This window comes from Paramormyrops kingsleyae, chromosome 7 (genome assembly GCF_048594095.1).
Source record: "Paramormyrops kingsleyae isolate MSU_618 chromosome 7, PKINGS_0.4, whole genome shotgun sequence".
Lineage (NCBI taxonomy): Eukaryota > Metazoa > Chordata > Actinopteri > Osteoglossiformes > Mormyridae > Paramormyrops > Paramormyrops kingsleyae.
Window position 1 is genome coordinate 26,134,629 of NC_132803.1, and position 22,654 is coordinate 26,157,282.

Consider the following 22,654-nt stretch of genomic DNA (forward strand, 5'->3'; position numbering starts at 1 on the left):
CACAAATGTCAAATGTCGGAAAATTAGAGTTGCTGCACTTATTTTTTCCCACTTCAAGCACTGCTTATAATAAATAAGAATTCATGTTATCGATATCTAATTTTGCTGTCCTTAGCTGCCCAGCCATTGACCCCAAATTTTCCAATGCTATTTCTATACAATTAAGATACACAAAAACAGGGGAAAAAATGGATGCATTTTTGCTTTTTGGGCCTTGAGCATTGAGCGGCTGGTCAATATGAGGGAAACTGATCAGCAACACAGTTTGTTGGGGCATCACAGCCCAGTTCTGTAGAAACTGTAGCACAAAAGCGGAAATGTAAACATCATACAGTATAACTTCAGCAGACTGTATTGTATTAATTAATAGTGATAGAGTAGATAGAGCTTTGGAACATGCTGAGGCTATAATTAGAGCAGGACCGCAAAGGATGATCTCTTAGTTAAACATAGTCAAACCAGCTGAAGTACAACTTCTGCTGTTATTAACCTACTTTTTCATCTTTTATAAACACTTGTCTTAGTTCTTTAGACCTCCAGGGACCAATACACAACCTGGTTAACACAACTGGCTTTAACATATAATTAAGTATCCACAAATTTTCTCTGGTTTTCAACCTGCGCATATTTTGTGATTGTACTTTATTGAAAAACTGAAATATTGCACTTCCACATGTAATTAGGAACTGAGCGGAGACTACAGTATAAGACTGTTAACTTATTTTGATAACTTAGTGCAAGACTTATTGTGTTCTGTTACATTTTATGATTGTTGTGTCTTGATTTTTATTTTTATTTTTTTTACAGGGGACAATTGCTTTGCATGGTAACAGAGTCACGGAACATCCAAACAATGGCGATGAGGCAGGAAAATTTCTTTTTGAAGTGGTACCAGGTAGGAAGCAGATTCTAAGGTCTAAAGTACTTGTTCCTTCCATATTGATGTTTTCCAGAATTTATTAAATAATCTTTATAGGTGTTTCCAGTCCACAACAAACCCCACATCGCAGGTACATGTCATCTGTAATTAATTGTCTGAAAAGGTTTCCTGTTGTTCTAACTATCCGTACATTTACAGGATGTTTAGTAAATTGCATTTTTAAAATAACACCGTTAATAACATTGAATTATGTAAAGATGCATTTTCCTGTGTATAAAGAGTTCGGTTGACAAATATTAAATGTCAAATGAATTTAAGAATTTTCAGACTGATTAACATGCAAACAGCTGAAAATCTGTAACTATCAACCCACTGGGTGACCTAGATGACCTTTTGCAACATCTCATTTATAGTCAGGGTTTGATCCTACTGTAGGTGTTCATGCTTTCGTTTGCTTAATCTTCATAATAGATGCAGAGGCACTGCTAAGAATGGATACACGTAACAAACAAACATGCATACATAGCATTTTTATATTAAGATGTGAGAAAATTTTGCCTAGATTTAAATAACAAGACATATTTTACAATTAGCTGTTGTTTTCTCGTTTTGGTTTGACCGCATTTATGAGCTCAGCTGGATTAAGATGCCCAGACCTCGAGTGAACTGGCCAGGAAACTCATAATAACACAGGGAAATTGCAAACATTTTCCAGTTCTAAATTGGATATACTGGATTTTTTTTAATTTAATCAACCAGTTATTCATAGAAATGTTTACTATAATCTACAGAAGAATTTACAGAGTATAACCCAATATAAGGATAGTATTTGTCTCTATTTTTCTTGACACTTTTTCTTGACTCCTGCTAGATTTTCAAATTAATATTTGTTGGATTTGTTGCAGTTTTCCCCATTTTTCTATTTTGCCAGTTCATTTTTTGTATTTACATCTAATTTAAACATGATTTCCGTCTGAAGGAATATTTTTATTTCACTCCTGAATAATGTGTGGAAATCATTTCAACATAGCCAGATTATTCTTTTTTTGCAATAAAATCATGAATGGTAGGTTTTATTCCTGACTTTATTTGTGATTCCAATTCCATCCCTTGTTTTGGAAACTGGGAAATTCATTACTCCAGGCTGAATCAGATGAATATAGGCAACTTAAGAAAAGCGGGAACTGGTTTTCCCAGGAAGAGAAATGCTGGGAATGTACGTCCGGAGACTCAGTTTCAAAACAGATGGACAGCTGTGAAACGAAGCTCAGCTGGTCTGCAGTTGTAAGCATGACCAAATGATCTGTTTTTATGTTAACATAATACTCCCACTTTTTATACGCATGATGTTTAGGTTTTGAGACAACTTATGAATAGTTGCATGCAAAATTGTACTTTCTGTGTAATTCCTTGCAGATACTTTGCCTTTTATTTGCCTAAAATTGTTAATGGACTGATTGAAGCCCACATCAGTAGACGTTCATGGTAACATTTGCCCTGAAGCAATTTACACTGACGGACATATGTGTGCTTTTGTACTGTGGAATGATGGGAAAGGCCTATATGCACCATATATATCCAGATGCATGTTTATATGATTTTATATATAATATACTGTAATAACATGTAAAGTGACACATGTAGTTCTAAAATAGAGCGACAGTCAAAAAAACAAAACCAGTGCGGGATTCTCACCAGCCTCCATGGGAAAAGCTGGCAACAATAGCAGTTAAATGTTAGACATCATTTTACGTACTGTAATTAACAGAATTTTGACTAATGGGTTCTCCTAAAATATATACGCTAAATATACAGTTTAAATATCCAAATATTACACTGGGAGAGTAATTATGATAATATGACATATACAGTGTTTTTACTGCAGTGTTTATTGCAGTTATTTGAAAATACCAGCTTAAGTTCATGTTGAGACAAGAACATTCCTTGAATGTTCTTCCATTGGTTATCTGAACAAGGCAGAACATAATAATGTTTTCGTTTACAGATAAACCAAGTTTTTCTTTCTCTTTGTATATAAATATTTTGGCATTTTGGCATTTAATATTTAAACTAGTAAATTTACTAAAATCGAAGCAAATGCAGTTTCTTTTCTTAAACTTATGTTGCATGTAAATTATGATCTACCTTGCCATCGGTATTTATTTATCGTAAAATTACCACAGATCTGCACATTCCATAGGCAGCAATAATGCAATAATTAATAATTGACGATTTCATTTCAAATGAGATTTGTGAAAGATTGTGAGAAAAAAAAAAATTTGCTAATGTGTACTGCAAAGTCTAAATGGCTTTTGAAATAGAGACCGGTAAGATATAGAAATATAAAAATTAAAACGCACAGCATTGATAGACAGTGAAAACCTGATATACCAGAATAATTTCAACGAAAAACATGTAACAACTGTTTGTACCGTTTGCGGTGCATAACGCAGAATAACGACAAGGGACAGGTGTAGAGGCCTGGGCCCTCGGGCTCAGTGGGAAATGTTTTTCCGAAGTGATTCATTTATCCCCTTGGAATATCTGGCATATTTTTTGGAATATGACACTGATCTTCCTTAAGGCATTGGCTGAATGTACTAAAATTAAGAGGACATATTACCCAAACATAAAAGAAAGCATTCAGTACAATAGCTTATACTGTACACATAGTTTTCTTATTCAAGTACTGCATATTAATCTGCTTCAAAAACAGTAAATACTTCTGTATTCTTGTTGAACAGATTTTTTTTCACAACTTGGACTTGTACAATAATTTCACCTTTAGGAGTGCTTTTAGTTTCTTTTTGTCCTACAGTGGTACCTCAGAACTCGAACTTAATCCGTTCAGAACTTCGGATCGAATCCTAAAAAGTTCGAGTTCTGATCAAATTTTCCCCATAAGAAATAATGGAAGACCAATTAATTGGTTCCTGGCCCCCCAAAAAATTACACCTAAATATTTTTTTTTTAGCATTTAAGCACAAAATGAACCGGATAAAACAAGAAGAGCATATACTGTACTAAACACATCTAAGCACATTTATCAAAACAGTAATTTGTCCAATTTATCCAAATAATGTGTAAAGTTAAAAAAAACAATGTGTTCTGCTCCGATCGTCCGCTCCTTCCGTGTGCCACGTCCCCTCGTTAACCCCGTGTGGAATCCCCGTGTGATCAGCTCTTTCTGGTTGTTGTCATTAGTCCCCTGTATTTAGTCCGCGTTTCAGTTTGTTTCCCCAGTCCGGTCATTGTATTGTCCGTCTGCGTTTTGCCTGCCTTACCTGTAATTAAACCCTGTATTCCCCGATACCCGGACTTCTGCGCCTTTGTCTCCGTTCCGTCCCCACTTGGCACGACAATATCATTATAATTAAATGTATTAAAATAATTAATAAGAAATCTTTATTTTTAAATGTATTTTATTATATAATAATAATTACTGTTACCATGGGCGACATTTGACTCTTGAGTCAGGGGGGGCAAGAAAAACATTTTAACGAGTAGGCATCAAAACAACATCCTACCATAGTGAAGGGCTAAACGTCGTCCACCAGGCGCGGCATCAAAGCGATTAACGGTCTTATCCAAATCTACGTGAATGGTCCGTTCAATGTTAAGTACTGCAATGTCCGAGAGTCTTTCCTGGCACATTGTGTTTCTCATATAAGTTTTCAGTCGGCGCAAGCAAGAAAAATTTCTTTCGCACGATGCGCTGTTCATCGGCACAGTTAAGAAGAGCTTAAAGAGATTGCCAACGTTGACAAGACTGTGGACTAGCTTTGACTCTTTGAACAGTGACAATCGTTCATCAAAACTCGCTTGTCCTGTTGACATAGCGTTGAAAAGTGAAAGTTCTGCACTCGCCATTTTGGCACTTAGCCATTTTGCCCGATCGATTGTCTAGTTTTCTCTAATTTTCATACCAACAACAAACTAACTTAAAAAATAAAGACGCAACCTATTGCTTAATTTGCTGTGTCGCCCCCTATCAACACGGAGACCTACAACACATAAAATACATATTCTGAAACAGTATTTTAACAGTGAATTCTAAAATTCCATGATCGGGATATAGGGGGGGCACATGCCCCCCCTTGCCCCCCCCTAATGTCGCCCATGACTGTTACTGTCTATCATTGTCTAATGTATTTTTTTACTGTCTAAATGTATGTATTCAGCTAGTGTAAACATGCATGATGCTATCACAGCGAATGCGAGGCTGAGACTGAAGCATTACCCTTTGTTTCCGCTGAGAGACGTGCCGCGTGACTTATTTCCCTGTGCGTACAAATTATCTTAGGTCGGCATTCACGGTTTGACTTCTGAGATTCAGATCGAGTCCTAGGTAATTTTTTTTTAACTGGTTGGTTCGACTTTTACGAAATTCGATTTCTAATGGGTTTGAGAACTGAGGTACCACTGTACTGTTATCGTGTTTTAGTCTTGTTTTGGTTTGTGGCATATGAAGAGTGTAATTTTATACAAACAGATAAGGCACTTAGGTAGAATATTGAGAGTCAGGCCGCATGACCAAACTGATTTGTTCCCTTGTTTTAGTTAAATCATGGCCACATTTTATTAATTTATTCTCATGATAAATTAAAATGTGGCCTCAATATATTTATGTAATTTTTATCATTACATCACCGGGTTGTCCTGTTAAACTGATTTTTAAAATAATAAATAGCTCTGAATGTCTGCTCTTGGTTTTTGCCTTGGGTTTCACCTGTGAAGACTATATTTGTTGTCAAAATAGATAAACCAAACTGAAGACCAGAGAGTTGTCTATAGAAAAGAAGAAGCATAGGAGAAAAGCAAGCCATTTTGCAGATGAGAAAAGAGGGAAAACCAATCAGAGACAATGCACAGGTATTGGACATTGACAATACAACGAATTGGAGAAAGAAAGAAACCACTGGAGTACTGAGCAGCAGATGCTGAATGGGTCAGAAATGGAAAATAACAAATGTACAGAGGTCTTACCACAAGATGCAAACCATTCATCAGTGGTAGGAATCAGAAAGCCAGATTTGAATTTGAAAAAAATACGGTTTCTGGACTGATTAGACCAAGATTAACCTCTACCAATATGATGGAAAGGCCAAAGTGTACAGGAAGAAATGATCTGCTCATGATCCAAAGCATACAAGCTCATCTGTGGAGCACGGTGGAGGTTGTCATGGCTTGGTCTTGGCATGGCTGTTCTTGGAACAGGCTCACTAATCTTTATTGATTAACTCATGATGATAGCAGAAGAATGAATTCAGAAGTCGTCAGAAATATTTTATCTGCCAATTCACAGGAAAATGCATCCAAACTAATCTGGAGGAACTCAATCATGCAGCAAGACAATGATCCTTAACACATGGCCAATTCAACACAGGACTTCATCTGGGGGAAAATGGAAGGTTTTAGACTGGTCAAGTCAATCACCAGACCGTAGCCCAGCTGAGCATGCATTTCACCTCCTGAGGAGGAGACTGAAGGGGGAAACCACCCGAAACAAACAATGGAAAGAAATGCTTTTGGGGGAGTTTGACCAGAGAATGAAGCAAGAGCAGTGCTCAGTGTATATATGGGAGCTTCTTCAGGACAGCTGGACAAGCATCCCAGGAGGCCACCTCATCAAACTGGTGTAGAGGAGACACTTGGGTCAGCCAGTCCCTGGAGCAATTGAGGTTAAAGGCCTTACTCAAGGGCCCAGTGGTGGGATCATTCTGTTGACCGCAGGGTATGAACCAGCAACCTTCTGGGTCCCAACCCATACAACTGCCCCCACCAACAGTTCTTTTTTGTTTAATACTTTTTTGGTCAGTGCATAATTCCATATATGATATTTTATAGTTTTGATGTCTTTATAATTATTCTAAAATGTAGAGAATAGTACAAATAAACATTTCTATGACTGGGTGTTTCCAAACTTTTGACTGGCACTGTGTATTTGCTTATTTAATTATAAAATAGTATATTGGTGCATAGCATTTTTGAGCAAGGAACACTGAGAAATCTTTTATAAAAGTCTACTTTTGTGCATGAGAAACTCGTGACATCACAAGTTTTTCCAAATTATTATTCATTGAGGTATAAATTATGAATTGACCCTGGGTGCTCAGTTGTAGCACTATTGACTGAACCTCCAGGTTTAAGGGTTTGAAATCTGGGGACTGTCTGTATGTGCATGACCTGCAATGGACTTGCATCCTGTCCAAGCTGTCCTCTGCCCTGTGCCTTAGGCCACCTAGGATAGGTGTCAGGCCCTCCTGTGACCTTGCACTGGATAACATTAGGAAGATGGATTTATAATGTTACCTATCTAGTATCATATTCTTAATCAAGTCATTTAAACCACATGAAAAGCCAAAAGCCATTTTTCACAGTAGGATTCTCAGCATCTTCTCCTCATGAGAAAAGAATGTTTGAAGCATTTTTTTGAAACTCAAAGATAGAAAGAAGCTCTTTCTTCTGTGGTATTTACTTCCATATTGACTGAAAAATAGCAGGTCTGCACGACCAACCAAATAAAGAACCCAAAGAGAATGAGAGAAACAAACTGGGAGGAAAAGTCAAAAACAAATTCCGTATGGCTAAATCTGGCCAGTGTGATGGCTAAAAGCAGTGTAACAAGACTGAAAGGATAGAGCCATCTGGAGCTCTTTGGCTGGACTATACACAGCAATACACAGCCTTTCAGTGTCCAGAAGCCAAATAGCGTTGACTGGACAGTCGCCAGGTATCAATGCACTGCCAGCGAGCAAAGTGGAAGCAAGTTCATAAATGAGGAGAGATCCTTATTCATGGTGTGTCACACACATCCTGCTGTAAATTAATATCTACATTGCCTTTTACCTGAAGGATGCTTCAGGCACGTGACTTACAAGCAGATCTTTTTTCTTCAGTTTTTAGCATAATTGACCCAGCAGTGACAGTCATTTTGAAAAGCAAAAATTGACGGCACTGATAGTTAAGAAATAATGGATGTACAGGGGTTAAACTTTATTTTTCAGACATAAAGAATGATCTAATACAAAAAAAAATATGACTGCTAGATTTTCTTTGTGTATTTCAAATACCTCTAGAGTCTGGTTCAAAATAGCAGTCATTAAGCAATTAAAATGATCAGTCTCTTGCAGTGTTTTTTATGTAATGACAAAAACTGTGGAATATTTAAACCAACAGAGGATAAAATGACAGCAAAGTAAACCATGTGTAGAATACACATTAAGATTATTGTTTGCGCTATAACACTGTGAACAGTGTTTTTATTTGAACAATACCTTACAGATCGACTATTTACCAGCTTGGATGAACTTTACAGATACATGTATGTACTGCCACCAAGTGGTGTGAATGCTGAAGAACATTTTTATTTAAATCTGCTTTCAGGTTTCGAGTTTAGTCACATGAACTTGTATGCCTCTAGTGAGATGTTTTTTTCACCTGCTTCATGGATTGTGGTCAAAAGGAAACATAACAGAAAAAAATCTAAGAAGAAAAATAATGTTTTTAAACAAATTTAATATAGCAGTAAAATAAGATAATAAAAATGAGGGAGGGATAACAAAGGGCACAAAATGGCATCTTAGGTAGGAGTCCCCTACTACTCTGAAAGGAGATGTATATTTAAACTACCCTCACTAATGGTATTACTAGGTTACAATAGACATTTCACATTGCAGTTAAGTAAAAGCTTACACATGTCTTGGTTTGGAAAAGTCCGATTTTGCTTATTTAAATAAGCATTTTAATTAATTAGCAATAGCAAATAATAATAGCAAATAGCTTATCAACTAAATTATATCTGGAGCCAGTTGCATTGCAGTTCCCTTTGCAAGTAAACTTGCTCTCTAGCACATACATTCACACACATCCTGCACTGTCAATGAACATTTTGAAAGAAAAAAATCTACAGGACGAATGAATGCAAGTAACAGATTGACCCAAATTACTGTCATTCTTTGAATGTTATATTCTTTGTCTTTTATTCTTTATATAAGGTTCCTGCCTGAAACAGCTTTAACTTCTTCATTTTTGACATACTGTACTAGCCTATTATTCTGGACACTCGGAGTACAGTTATCATTAAAGATACTCTTCTTCTTCATTGATTATTTTGCGATTTACATCACACCTGAAAAAAATTTGAAATATGAATTCTTTCTACACTTCAAAGTATATAAACATAGATATTTAGTTAAGATCTTTGTTTGTTTTGTCTAATCCCACCAATAAAGACATTAAAAATAAAAATTTACCATCAGTGTTTGTAATGAATTTCATGAAACCATAATGCTTTACTTCTCCTTTTGCCCTTTCAGTTGTTGTAGTATCATGACCTAGCTTAATAGAATAAACCATTGACAGCTTGGGCATTCCACTGTGCCAGAGACACTATCAATTATGATTTTAATTCTCAATCAAGCTAATTTACATAAAAGAAAAATGGAACAATTTACCGATATGGTAAATTCTCTAAACATTGAAAGATTTTTTAAGGTCAAATTTGTAATGATTCAAGTATTATGTTGGAGATAACTTTTGTAAAGATGAATATTATATCAGAACAGGTAATGAAAAAGATTATTAAAGATCTTTATGGTGGCTTTAATTGATTTAGTAGGCCAAATCAATTAACTTTTTATGAACCCTAGGAGCTGTCTGTATTTATAGAGCATGGTGAATAAGTAATTTAGTCAAGTGCCTAGACTTCAGTTGTAAGATTTACTGGGCCTTTCAGCCCCCGGGAGCCCACTCAATGATTTACTAAAGACAGCCCATCACAAATCAATTGCTCTCGTCAGCTCCATATTGCATTTTCACCCCTGTACCACCAAGCAAGACACTTGAGACTATCATAGTGATTGTTGACCTTACTATGACTTTGTGACAGCTTGTAAGTCCATACTAAGCTGCACTGCAACCACAGTTCAGCATGTGGGCAAATCTGCCAGGTCGAGAGGAACATGTGGTAAGGTTTGTTCCTCATGGAGGGCAGGTTTGTCATAGCAGCCTACAGACAGATGAGTGTGCGGCTGTTCACACAGCAACTTACTCTTTTATTCACTGTGTATTTAATCAAGGTGGGTGTTGTCTCCTTCTAATCGCTATGTTACTTTTTCCTATGGAGTTTCCTCACAAGGAGAAAAAAAGAAAAGAGATGAAGCGATACATCAGTGTTACATATCATTAATGTGTTGTTTTAATATATTACAAAAAAAATAGATTTAGTTTATTTTGAGAGAATGAGGTTTATTATTGGCCATGTAAGGAATTTGTCTTGGCATAGTGCTTGCAGTAGTATATAACAAACAAGAGAGTACAGATAAGTGAACGGTGAAACATCTCACACAGCAATCAACTTTCAAAGACATAACATTATGTATGTGCAGTACAGGATACCGTGGGCAGTCAGTTGTTCAAGAGGGCCGCTGCTTAGGGAAAGATGCTGTTTTTGTGTCTTGATGTTGAAGTTTTTTTAGAGATTGGAGTCTTGTTGTCTACGGGGGAGCTTGGAAGGTGCAGCGGGCAGGGTGAGAGGGGGTGCTGATCTCCTGGGCCTGGAGCTGTAAACTCCTGGAGGAAGGTCACAGCCTCTGAGGATCACATACAGATGATCTTTTGAGCAGATTTGACGATGCCTTGGAGTCTGGTTTTGTCCCTTGTAATGGTTCACAGTCTGTGATGATGTAAGGGTGGGCTCAGAGATGGCCATGTTGACTTCAGCCATCATAGGATGTGGAAGGTTGAACTTATTCAGCTGTGGAAAGTACGTCACCTTTTGTGCTTTCTCCTGATCTGGTCAAAATTGTGCTCCCATTTCAGGTCTTGGGAGACTATTGTTCCTAGGAATTTGAGGGGGGGGGGGGCTTCTCCTGAAGTCTACAATCATATCCAATGTCTTAGAATACTAAGCACAAGATTTTAATAACTGCATCAGGACACCAGCTAACATACTTTCTGTTTATATGCAAACTCAAACTCATAAAAGCTATAGAGCTCTATGGATTATAAATAGAACCAATGTTAGTGGCCCTATTAGTAGTCGGTTTCCAACACTATGGTTAAATGAAGCATCATATGTATATCATATATATGTTTATTTGTACTATTTTCTACATTTTAAAATAATTATAAACACACACCAACACAAACGCACACACACGTTTGTATTCATATCTTTGTGGGGACCGTCCATTAATTTCCATGGGCATAACCTTCATCCCAGCAATAACAACCCTAACCCCTACCCAGCCCTAACCAAACAAAATACAAGAATTTTTAGTTTTTTGACTGCGGTCACATATTTTTACGAAATTGATTTTCCCTTGTGGGGACTGAAAGGGTGGTCCCTGTGACATCAAAATAGCAGGTTTTCATCACAATGTAGGGGCTTGACCACCCCCCCAACAAACACATGCAATGTATGTTGCTAAATGTTACATTTCAGCACTGATATTAGGTCTTATTTAAATGAAGATTTTAGTAGAAGTATATGCCATTGTAACTCTTCAATCTGAGAGAATTCAAACATCTGATTGACCCCCTAATTCTTTGTTCCTTCTGATCACCTGGTGATATTATTCTGCGACTATAAATAGTCTGAGGAATCATTTTCGTTACCTTTGGAATTACAGTGAGGCCGCAGAAGTTATTATGCATAATTTAAATTCTCCAAGTCCTCCAACAGATGACAAACCTAATGTTTCATTGGAGCAGTTCCCCGATGTTCCCCTGCAAGCAAGGCTCTCAAACCAGGTCAGATGAATAAAAACAGCAATCAGCCTCCTTGCCCAATGAATTTCCCTGTACTTTTTTGCATTTTTGTGCATCAATAAATGCTGCCTATGTAATAAATTCATTTTTGACCGTGAAAATAAATAATGTACAAAATACTTTTTGTGGAAAGGGGTAAATCAATAATAAATAAATGGAAAAATTAATAGTATGCAGCATTCATAACTAATTTCAGAGCTGGAATGTATTTATTGAAGTTGAGAAATTATTGCTTCCCACATGCTAAAATAAAAAAACTGAATCAAGTAATTGGTTAGTTGTAAATTTACTTCTCAGTGTCTTTTAGTATTGCAAAACTAAAATGAAAAATAATCAGTAATGTGTCCTGATTAAGATTATTGATTATTTTGTTGAAAGTGGTTGCAGTACATTTACATTGACAAGGTTAAATAATGTCAATGATTTCCATCATCAAAACATATGGAAAATCTTGAAACTCATATAAATCGTATTTAGAATGTCAGTATTTTTAGTCCATTTAATTCTGACAAGTCAAGCTTGTGTCTATGTACCATTATGATTTATGATCTACAATGCATAGACTAATAGGAAAAATAATAAAAGTACTAGTCAAAGCTGTAAAACAAACCAACTACATATATATGTATGTATTATGTATAGTTGGTTTATATATTCAGCGTATATACATATATATATACTGTTCTTCATGCAGGTATTTTAGAGGTTTCGTGATGGAAACATGTGGAACAGTGCACATCTTAATAGTATATGCAGGTTATTTTATGCATATCACCAAAATTACTGAAAATCTGCAAATACTGACTTCAAATAATAAAATAGCATTAACATGTACAAGTACAATGTAATGTGTATTTATGTGTAATTTTTGGGTACTGTGCAAGCAGGATGATGTGGAAACACTGGGACAATGTGTGAAGAGCAAAACTTCCAAACAGGTTTTTTAGTAGAGGTGGGGATGACATCATTGAGAGCGTCTCAAAGTCAGCACATTCTGGGCCCTCGTATTACATTCCACACAGTCCGCTTGACTGACAAAACTGATTAACCTCAAAGTTCAGAACATGGTAGTTCTTTGCACAGAAGCTTAGCCTGACAAGACAATGGGGCTGAATTTGTTGGAGGCGAGGTGTAGTGGAGCGTTTCCAGCACCAAACAAAATGTACGGACTGGAAATAACTGAAATCAAGCTGTTCCTGCTGCCAAAGCAAAGGTGAGAGAATGTCAAAATAATCGTGGTGTTACCAAACACTGTGTCGGTGGAGAATCGTCTGAGGTTATAAGCATTAGGTTAAATCTGTTATTAAATTACCTGTCTCTGAAAGGTGATATGAACACGCGAAATTATATTTTAAGTATGAAAAAGATTTGTAAAAGTCTATTGCTTTTTTTTCTGAAGAATATTTTATGGTCTAATGAGCTGTGTGGGCTCTCCTGACTGAGCTAACAAAAATGTAGCAGTTACAATACAGAGCCTTACTGTAGCTCTTATGCTTCTACGTAATACGTTTTGCTTTATTGCAATTTTTTCCCCATGGAGGGAAATAACTTTCCTATAGAATACCCTGTTATGACCCCATTACAATATACTATATGGCCCTCGCAGTTGTGCCTCTACACTGTTAGTTGTGAAAAACAAATCAGCGAGAGATATGAAGTTTATTTGAATACTAAACTAATTCTGTAGGTAACCTTTCCTGCTGTTCTTTCCTTTTTCCCTCCATCCATTTTCCATACCCTTGACTCCAGTAGAGGGTGCCATTGAGCCTGTCACCGATCCCATGCACTACAGGGCATAAATGTTACATAGGGATTTCCTGTGCAAGAAGAAAGGGACCTTCATAAGAGGTTTGGATGGTTGCAGGAGCACGAGAAGGGCATAGATACCCTGGCAAGTATCAGGGGGCCTCAGCACAGGGGCCCCTATTGAGGGAGCCCAATGTCGGCAAAATCTCTCTAGGGGGCCCCCACCCAGTCGGCAAAATCTTCAAAAGGGGCCTAAGGTGATTTTTTGCAGGGGGCTCCAGATTTTCTAGCTATGCCCATGGATGGATGGATGGAAAGATAGATGAATGATCACTCTTTTCCATGCATGATATTTAAGGGTTAATTTTCAGGGCAATGTGCCAAATGCGACAGGAGCACATTTATTTAGTAGGCAATTTCTGTCACATTTGCAATATATTATGTCGCACTCAAGGTACAAATAAAGAATTTATCTGTACTCAGTATTCAGGGGTTGTGCAGTCACATCAGATCACACCTCCAGGGTTGGCTCAAATCCTCCTGCGCAGTCTTAAGCGTTTAGTTAGAGTACGAGTGCCCAAAGTTTTAAAATTATATTTAAAACTTCTCTGTTCAAATTAACTGCTGAATTTTTATATTCAAATTAACCCCCAAATCTGCAAGATCCACTGAATAGGTACTGTTATTCCGGGGGGTCCATCTGTCCATTTTCTGTAACTGCCTGTTCTATTCAGGGTTGTGGGGGGTCCAGACCCTATGGGCACAAAGCAGGGAACAACACAGGATGGGGCACTAACCCATCTCAAGGCACACGCACACACCAGTCACTCACACATGCACACCTACGGGCAATTTGGTAACTCCAATTCACCTCATCATTTGGGGGGGGGCACCAGAGTATGCGGAGGAAACCCCACGGCGACACAGGGAGAACCTGCATGCTCCACATAGAACCATGGTCTCAGAAGGGTGAGGGAACAGTGCTAACCAGTGTACCACATGTCGCCTGATTCTGGGAGTCATGTGGTAAAAACTTTGGGACCCTGTGAGTTACAGCAATGAGTATCTCTAAATTGTCTGTTGTGTGTTTGTGTCCTGTGATTAGGGTCCTACCCAGGGTACTCCCAGGGCTTCCAGGGAGAGGCACAGTCTCAATGTGATCTTGTACTAGATAATTGGTTGGATGAAAGACAAAAACAAAAATATTAAAGAATGCTTAAATAATAAAATTAAATAGCCTTTTTCAAAAAGTATGAAAAACTGAAAAAAACATTTACACTTTAGAACTACACTGTACATTACAAATAATAAAACATTGAAAGGATTTTAAATTAAATTTAAAAAATGCATTTTATCACCCTTACACTGGTTTTCTAGAGCTTAAGGCAGGTATTTACAGTATGAACATGTACTTTACTGTATTTCCAAAACTGTTTAGACACAATATGAAACCTAAGCATGTCCTTACATGAGAAGAACAGAATACACTTGCGTGTAATTACCGTTTAGCCCAATTAGCTACTCCACTGCAAAGTATATAGCTTGCCATTGGTATTCTCTATTTATATGCACACTAAATAATAAATAATTTAGTAAATTATAAACAACATTGCCTTCCAGTCATGCTGGTGAATTCTAATAACTGAAATGTGTGCAAGAAACAAAATGTATGAGAGACACCTTTGTTTGTGCATGCTTTTCTGTACTTACAGTAAGGATTATGGCAGATGTGGGCCTAGAAAAATCTCCTCTCTATTCCAGATTTGTGAGGAAGCAGGATATTTGTTTTGAATCCAAAATGAACAATAACGAACAGCTGCGGAATGCTCTGCTTTCCTGCGGTGGGGCCTGTTTCCTTCATACTTGGCAGGAATAGTGATCAAAGTTTGCATTTAAGCTATTCAGTCACATGTGATGTTAATACAAACTTAATCAGTTTGACAAAAATAGTGTTTTTCACTTTTGCCCGGTGCAACTGTTTTTTGCAAGATATTAATGCTCAAGCTTCTATTACAGATAGATGGTTAGACAATTCCATACTCTAGCATAGCATTTCCTATGATGTTTCTGCCTGTTTTTCATGTGAAATAATACAATATTATTCCAATAATATGCAAAAGTGCTACATACACAGTAACCTTTAATGATAGAAGTTATGAATTTAAGTACTTTTCAAGTGCAGTGGATGGAATTCTTGGGATCTGGAATTGAATATTGACATCTGATTAAGTGATAATATGATTAAATCCTGCAGGTTAATTATAGTGTGTATTGCCCATGGATCCAGTGCTGTTGTGATTCCCTCCACAAACTGCACGTCAAAAGAAATGCGATTGGCAAAGCAGTTTTTAAGGGGTTCCATGGGGGCGCAGTGGTTAAACCTCACATGCCTAGAGACCAGGGTTTGATTCCACAGGTCTGTGTGGGGGGGGCTCCCATGTTCTCCCTGCGCTGTCATGGGCTCTCCTCTGGGTTCTTTGCCCGTGCCCCCCACGCCCCCCACCTCCCAAGTCCAAAAGCATGCTTGCCAAATTGTCCGTTGGTGTGACTGGTGCGTGCCCCGTGATGGGTCGATACCCCATGCTGGCTTACTACTTGCCTTATGCCCATTGTTTCCAAGATAGGTTCAAGGCCCCAGGTGACCTGTATAGGGGAAGTGATATGGAAGATTCATTTAATTCATATAGACACATATATTTTTAACAAACTTTTTCAACAAAAAAAATTTCAAAAGAGGAGTAAAAATATAGTTCGACTAGCATCCCACCTATATGCTTTTCTTATCATTTAAAATGGAAACATAAAATCCAGGTATCTGTTTCAAACTTTCCTGTCGAATCTTGCCTGGTTGCAACAATTACCAGAGTTGTTCACAAAATCTCCCAGACATGCCTCTGATGGGATGCAGTTATTAAATATATAGATTTGATACAAACACTACTCCAACATCGGATGTGTATATTTGCCGGCTGACATTTCTTTGCAGGATGATCACAGTCAGCCCTATCATAGTGATCTGCTATTGCTGCCAGAAATAGCTATGAACTGCGTGTCCAGGTTGCCTTGACTCATCTGTGGAATGTAATCGGCTGTATCGAGTGCCCTTGACGCAGAGGAAGGAAAATCTATTTCAATGAAGAAAGCTTCTCTCTTCTGCAAATCGCATTATTAGGCATAATGTTTTGCTCTTTTTTAAGTAAAGCTAGTGCAGTTATCTCAGTCTTGCTCAGACATATATATCAACGCAAGGATATTTGAAATAAACAGCGTCTTTGCGTGTGGCACTGTAGCCTCTCACCTCTGGTGCTGACTGCTTCAGTCCCACCCATATCTCGTTGTGTGTGTGGAGGTTGCATTTTAAAAACAAGAGCTTCAATTGGGAGGTAACTGGAGAGATACATAATGAGTAATGCCCCGACTATCCAGTAAAACCTGCAACGGTTTACCAGTTATGCTGAGCATTTGATTCACAAGTCCTGTGCTACAGTCCACAAAAATTACCCACTGAGACCCCACGTGGTACAGCTCCCCGTTTTCACGTGTTAATAAATCAGTTAAAGGTTTTAGGTTTTAAAAAGATTTTTTACCGTGGACGTGTGAGAGCACTTTGGGTCAGGAATGTGAAAGACATGTGTCGTTGTTGATAGTGAAAAAAAAGTTCAAATAATAAATAAAAACTGCTGAATCGAGGCAGATTCCTTATGATGAATTTGACACATTCAGATCTGTATTTCCAGAGTTTAGTGTCTGACCGTAAAATTAAGCTTGACAGCAAATGTTGCACGTAGCTGGCAAATCTCTCTCTCTCTCTCTCTCTCTCTCTCTCTCTCTCCCTCTCCAAATGGGAGGGGCTACAGCATTAACACTATTGTCTAACGCTCGCCTGTGAATAACTTAAGCAGTGTATAAAGCGCGCTGTTTGCGGCGTGTGAGTGTCTTTGCGTGGTAAGTGGGGATATGATGCGCTATTACGGATTTACTTTGGCAGCACATCTCACGTGACGTATTCACTGCTTCAGGAAGGGTCAGTAGGTGCATCACTTGCACTTCGCTCTTGCGTGCATTTACTTTTCCTTATCTTTTAGCTTGGAGAAAAAGGTGATCTGCAAAGGTTTACTGTACATAAAAATGAGTAATGGCGTTTTTGGTCCAAGTGATTCTCAGTAGGCTATTTTAACAGAGGCGTCGTATTTGAGGTCAAACCTAAAGAAATGTTCTGGTGTTTCGTATTTGCACTTATACAGTTTTATCTAATTTTGTAAGGGTGAAAAAACAAGCTGAAACATAAGAAATGTTATTAGTGTTAAATGTTAATACGATGAGTTCGCATTAGAATAAAATACAAAAAGAAATAATGTATTATAACTCTTTTTTGAGAACTTGCATGATGTACAGTAGGCCTACTTAACTATGTATATTGATGTTTATGCTTCAGATGCACCGTTACAGGCATTTAAATGACCTAATTGTATTGTATAGCCTATGTATGTTATAGTAATATGCACAAAGTGAATGATATGGTGCAGTTTAGTAATATTGCTTTAAAAACTGTATGAGGGTAGTAGAAATATAGCATTTTTAACAACATTTCCGATGAGTTATACCATGAAGTATTTATACAACGTCCGTTTTCACGTTATATCCCGTACTTTTAGCGCTCTGCGGCATCACGTTAAAATGTCAGTATTGCAAGGGCACCTGCTGAATTAAGCCAAGTGCCATAAATTGAGATAGCATTTCAATGGTCACCGCCTATATGCGCTTTGAAGCATTTTCCCAGTTATTATTATCAAAATATTTTCATTGTGTCATCCCATACGATAAAATTATAGTTGACACGAGGCTTATCTGTAAGAGTTGAAATTTGTTACGTACTCAAAATAATCCTGAACAGATCTGGTATCCGTCTGGTGTTTAAGAAATGAGAGTAGAATAATTTTAAGTGGTTCTGGACGTTTTAAAGACTTTTTATGGGTTTGTTTCTGGATAAGTGCCTTGATCAAATAGGTTGTCTTTGTAATGGTGACAAAACACTAATGAGAAAAATATCAGACCTGGTCATTTTAGCAGTGGTCAGAATTGACCAGATGTGCAGACATACTGTACAGGTGTGAACCCCCGGATGGTCTCTCAAACGGCATGACTGAGATCAAGGGTGTGGGGTGTATTTCAGAGCAAGCCATGGCAGAACATCCCGTTAATGTGCAGGAATGTAACAATTCCCATGCACCTTCGTCCATTACTATTATTTCTGTTATTATTATCAATATTATTATTATTATTATTATCTCACTTAATACGTAAGAGTGATAATGTAGGGAATTGTGTAGTGGCAATTTTGAGATTAAAAGGAAACGGTAGCTGTTGGGTTAATGTGGGGCTGTACTCCTCAGGCTTAATATATTGTTGAGTTAAATAAATAGGATTCTCTTTATTAACTAAAAGCCCCAGTCTCTTGACTCAGCATTGGTGGGAAATGATAAGCACTGTGCTTCTCTTGGGCCGCAGAAATGACTCTGATCAGGGGGCATGCAGTTAAATTGCTGTCTAGACTGCTGAACCTTTTTCCCTGTTGCCAGGCTACCCCCGCCCCCCCAGACAGCCAAGCTAATGAAAGAGACTCTAATAAGCATTTGCTGACAGCAAACTTATAATGTTCAGTGACAGAGGGAATGTAAAATCTTTTAAAGAAAAACAGCTATTGTCTAAATTAAAGATGTGTGTGGATTATTTTAATATTCACTTTTTTTATCTACTTATTTGTGTCTCCAGAGGGTAAATTTTGCTCAGATAAAGGTCACATGGTCTTTATGTGGTTCATATACACTTTTTAAAGAGGTATTGTCCCATATACATAGTTCCTTTATTTAAGCAGGCAAACCTCCTTAGAATAAGCACTTGTAAGATTGATGCATGTATGGAAATTACTGCTTATTTTTACTTTATTTAGATGTGTATTTTACCCTACACTATCTTGCACACTATTTCATCACAATCTGTGTGTGTGTGTGTGTGTATATATATATATATATATATATATATATATATATATATATATATACACACACACATACACATAATAGATTAGAACAGGAGGTGCAGGTGACTTTAACTCTGTCTCTGTTTGGTAACTAAGGACTTGGATTCATAATCCAAGATCATAATTACGATCATATTCCCAATCTGAACTGGAGGTTTGTGTTATGTATCATAAATATGAGTAGTTCTACCCGAATGCAGTAAGCATTATGCTGTGCTTCATAGTGTAGAAGAAATAGAAAAGCAAATTTCAAATACACTCAGCGGCTTCATTCGATTAGTGTTACTGTATTAATGTTTGGGGGGAAACTCTCTTTCCACCTGCTGCCACATGCTCTCCTTGGGACACAGGCAGACATACAGGTGAGAGTTAGCTTGGGGGGGGGGGAGGTTACAGCACAGGCTCAGACGGCATGCAGCATCCATGGAGCTGGGGGTTAAGGGCCTTGCTCAAGGGCCACACACGTGATTATCCTGCCAAGACCCGAAATGGCAACCGCCACAATCACAGACACAAAGACTTAATAGTCACCATTTAGACATTAGTAGTACTACTACTAAACAACTAAACTGTATATAAAAATTGTCTCTACATGTGTATACTGTAGTAGTATCATGTATACTTAATATAAAGTCACTATGAATGTTAAATATAGTAACTAGTGAGGTTACTTGGTAAAAGGTCTACATCATCCCCCCAACATATAGTGCAAATTATTTACAGCTTACTCAGGTTTTATTTGTGTCAACTGTTAAAGCTGCATGCCAGAACAGAAAGAATGCCTTCATACTGTATATGAAACGATTTGTAATGGTTAGGCTGTTTAAAAAACGTTTTTGAAACTCAGCATTATCTGTGCCTCGACTGGCATAGACCCTGGAGTGAATTATAGTTTTGGTCCAACCATTTAATCACTGATTACAAAAATACTTCATGACAGCGAGGTGTAGATTACATGAAAATGTTTGCTGTGTGCAAATGCGTTGTGAAAAAAAAAACTGCCACCTATCTAACAGAAGGCTTTTATTCTTTGTTTTTTTTGTCTTGTTTCAGTGCATCATCAGTTTGAGACATGTTTTAGTATCTGTTGGATCTTTGAGCAAAGCCCTTAACCCAAAAACTTTTTAATACGAATGGCTGAATCCAAGCTTCCCTCTCACTATATGTGTGTATCTCATAGGAGAGCACGATGGGATAAGCAGAATCAAAGCATTCTTATGCAGTCACGCCAACGGAAAACGAAAGTGTCAAACATTGGTGTTTTTGAAGGCATACACAGCCATTTAATCTTCTTCAAAGCCTCGTCTCAGTAATCCTGTCTTCTGCACAGGGGGAGACCGAGAACGGATGACAGCCAATCATGAGACCTACCTCCTCATGGCAAGCACCCAGAATGACATGGAGGATTGGGTGAAGACCATCCGCAGAGTTATATGGGCGCCTTTTGGTGGAGGTGAGTTACTTTGTGTCGTATTATATGCAGTCTGAGTTGGTGTGTTTGTATGTTAAATAACCTCAGGATCCTTTTTAATAGTATCAGATATAGTCTCTCTCTTTTTTGTCTTGTCTTTTCTTTCTCTGCTGTTCTATTCTTTTTTTCCCTCTTCCCCATTTCCCTGTTTCGTGCCCCATTTTTTATATATGATGGTAGTACTGAATTGCCACCCTTTCTTTTCAAGTGTCTTGGGATGACTGTGTTGTGAAGGGTGCTATATAAAAAGAAATTGAATTGAATACTACTAAGAGGTACTTTAGATTAGCATAGCTGTCACTTTCTAATGACGCTCCTTTGTAGATCCCTCGTATATTTAGGGATTACTGATGACCGTCACTGCGCGAAATTCCAGATGAGAGATCATTTCAGTCCCTCCTCTGCTTGAACTGCAGTGGACATGACAGGAATGGATTAGTTGGCCCCAGTGTTTGCAGTGTGGGCAATCTGATGTCTATTTCAGCTGACTGCTTTTCAAAAGGCAAAGCCTTTTGTTAAAGATGTGAACAAGAGATGTGGCTCTGCTATTAAATGACCCCGCATACATTCTGCTTGATATTTTTCAACCCTGTGAACACATGTATAAGGAAAAATGTATATTCATAAAGATAAAACTGAGCTACTGGAGATGGATTTGTCTCAAATTTGTCCACAGGAAGGGAACATCTATACCATTCAGTTCAGCAATATAGTTCTGTGCTGTTCTGCGTTCTCTATTATATCTTTATTATATGAAAGTAGGATACTCTACATTTGAATAAGTAGGATACTCTTTGTTTCTAAGGATAATTTTATGTGAAATAGTGGTGTATGTCCATTTCCAAATCTAATCCCAAAACACATGCAAATTATGTAAAGTGTTTCTAATATCAAAATGCTGAAATTTATAAAATTCAGTTGCTGGGTTTTTGTATCTGCCTACTGATCCAGTGTTGCAATATCTTATTTCGCAAACATTACATTACTGAATTACTGCATTGTTTTCAGTTAAATGTTCACATGTACTAAAGGCTTTTAAATGTCCCAAAGCGGATGAATGTATCGCTGCTTGTCTCAGGTATCTTTGGACAGAAGTTGGAGGAAACAATGCGCTATGAGAAGCACAATGGGAACAAACAGGCGCCCATGCTGGTGGAGAAGTGCGTGGACTTCATCCGCCAGAGGGGCCTGCAGGAGGAAGGGCTCTTCCGGCTGCCTGGCCAGGCCAACCTGGTCAAAGAGCTGCAGGACGCTTTCGATTGCGGCGAGAAGCCCTTCTTCGACGGGTATGACAGCAAAACGCCTAAATAACTGGCTCTGCAAGGACCTCATTACAATCACAAAAGCTAAATATTAAATGCCACTTTTACTGCTTTAGAGTAACAATGACACAAGTTTTTTGGGATGGTGAGTGGCTTGCTGTGCCTGTGACCAGATGGTTCCAGGCTCAAATCCCAGGTTCTGCAGAGTGATGTTACCATTGGGCCCTTCAGTAGGTCCCGTAACCCTGACGCTGCTCCGGAACAACACAGGATGGGGTGCCAACCCATTACTGGGCACACTCACACCTCTGGGCGATTCGGTAATAGTTAACCTCAGCATGTTTTTGGACTGTGGGGGGAAACTGGAATACCCAGAATAAATCCCACCCCAGAGCAGGGAGAACATGTGAACTCCACACACGTGGGACCCTAGTGGAGACTTGATCCCAGGTCCCAGGTAATGATGCTAATCTCTGCACCAC

At 38.0% G+C, this 22,654-nt stretch overlaps 1 protein-coding gene and 1 long non-coding RNA gene across 4 annotated transcripts in view; one reads left to right on the plus strand and one right to left on the minus strand.

Moving 5' to 3' along the window:
• The window catches only part of arhgap24 (Rho GTPase activating protein 24), a 47,038-nt gene that overhangs the window by 14,971 nt on the left and 9,413 nt on the right, over nt 1–22,654 (plus strand). For 2 of the 3 annotated variants that reach the window (XM_023828662.2, XM_023828660.2), the window contains exons 3-5: nt 808–895; nt 20,770–20,892; nt 21,989–22,196. In XM_023828662.2, the coding sequence (XP_023684430.1) occupies nt 808–895; nt 20,770–20,892; nt 21,989–22,196 (419 nt within the window). Of the gene's footprint in view, nt 1–807; nt 896–17,315; nt 17,424–20,769; nt 20,893–21,988; nt 22,197–22,654 lie in introns of those variants that run through there. The other variant, XM_023828663.2, reaches the window with a different exon arrangement.
• On the minus strand, nt 15,507–17,216 carry LOC140592128 (uncharacterized). Its single transcript, XR_011992416.1, has 3 exons — nt 16,987–17,216; nt 16,698–16,786; nt 15,507–16,042 (listed from the first exon to the last, which is right to left on the minus strand). It is a non-coding gene; the product is annotated as an uncharacterized lncRNA (long non-coding RNA).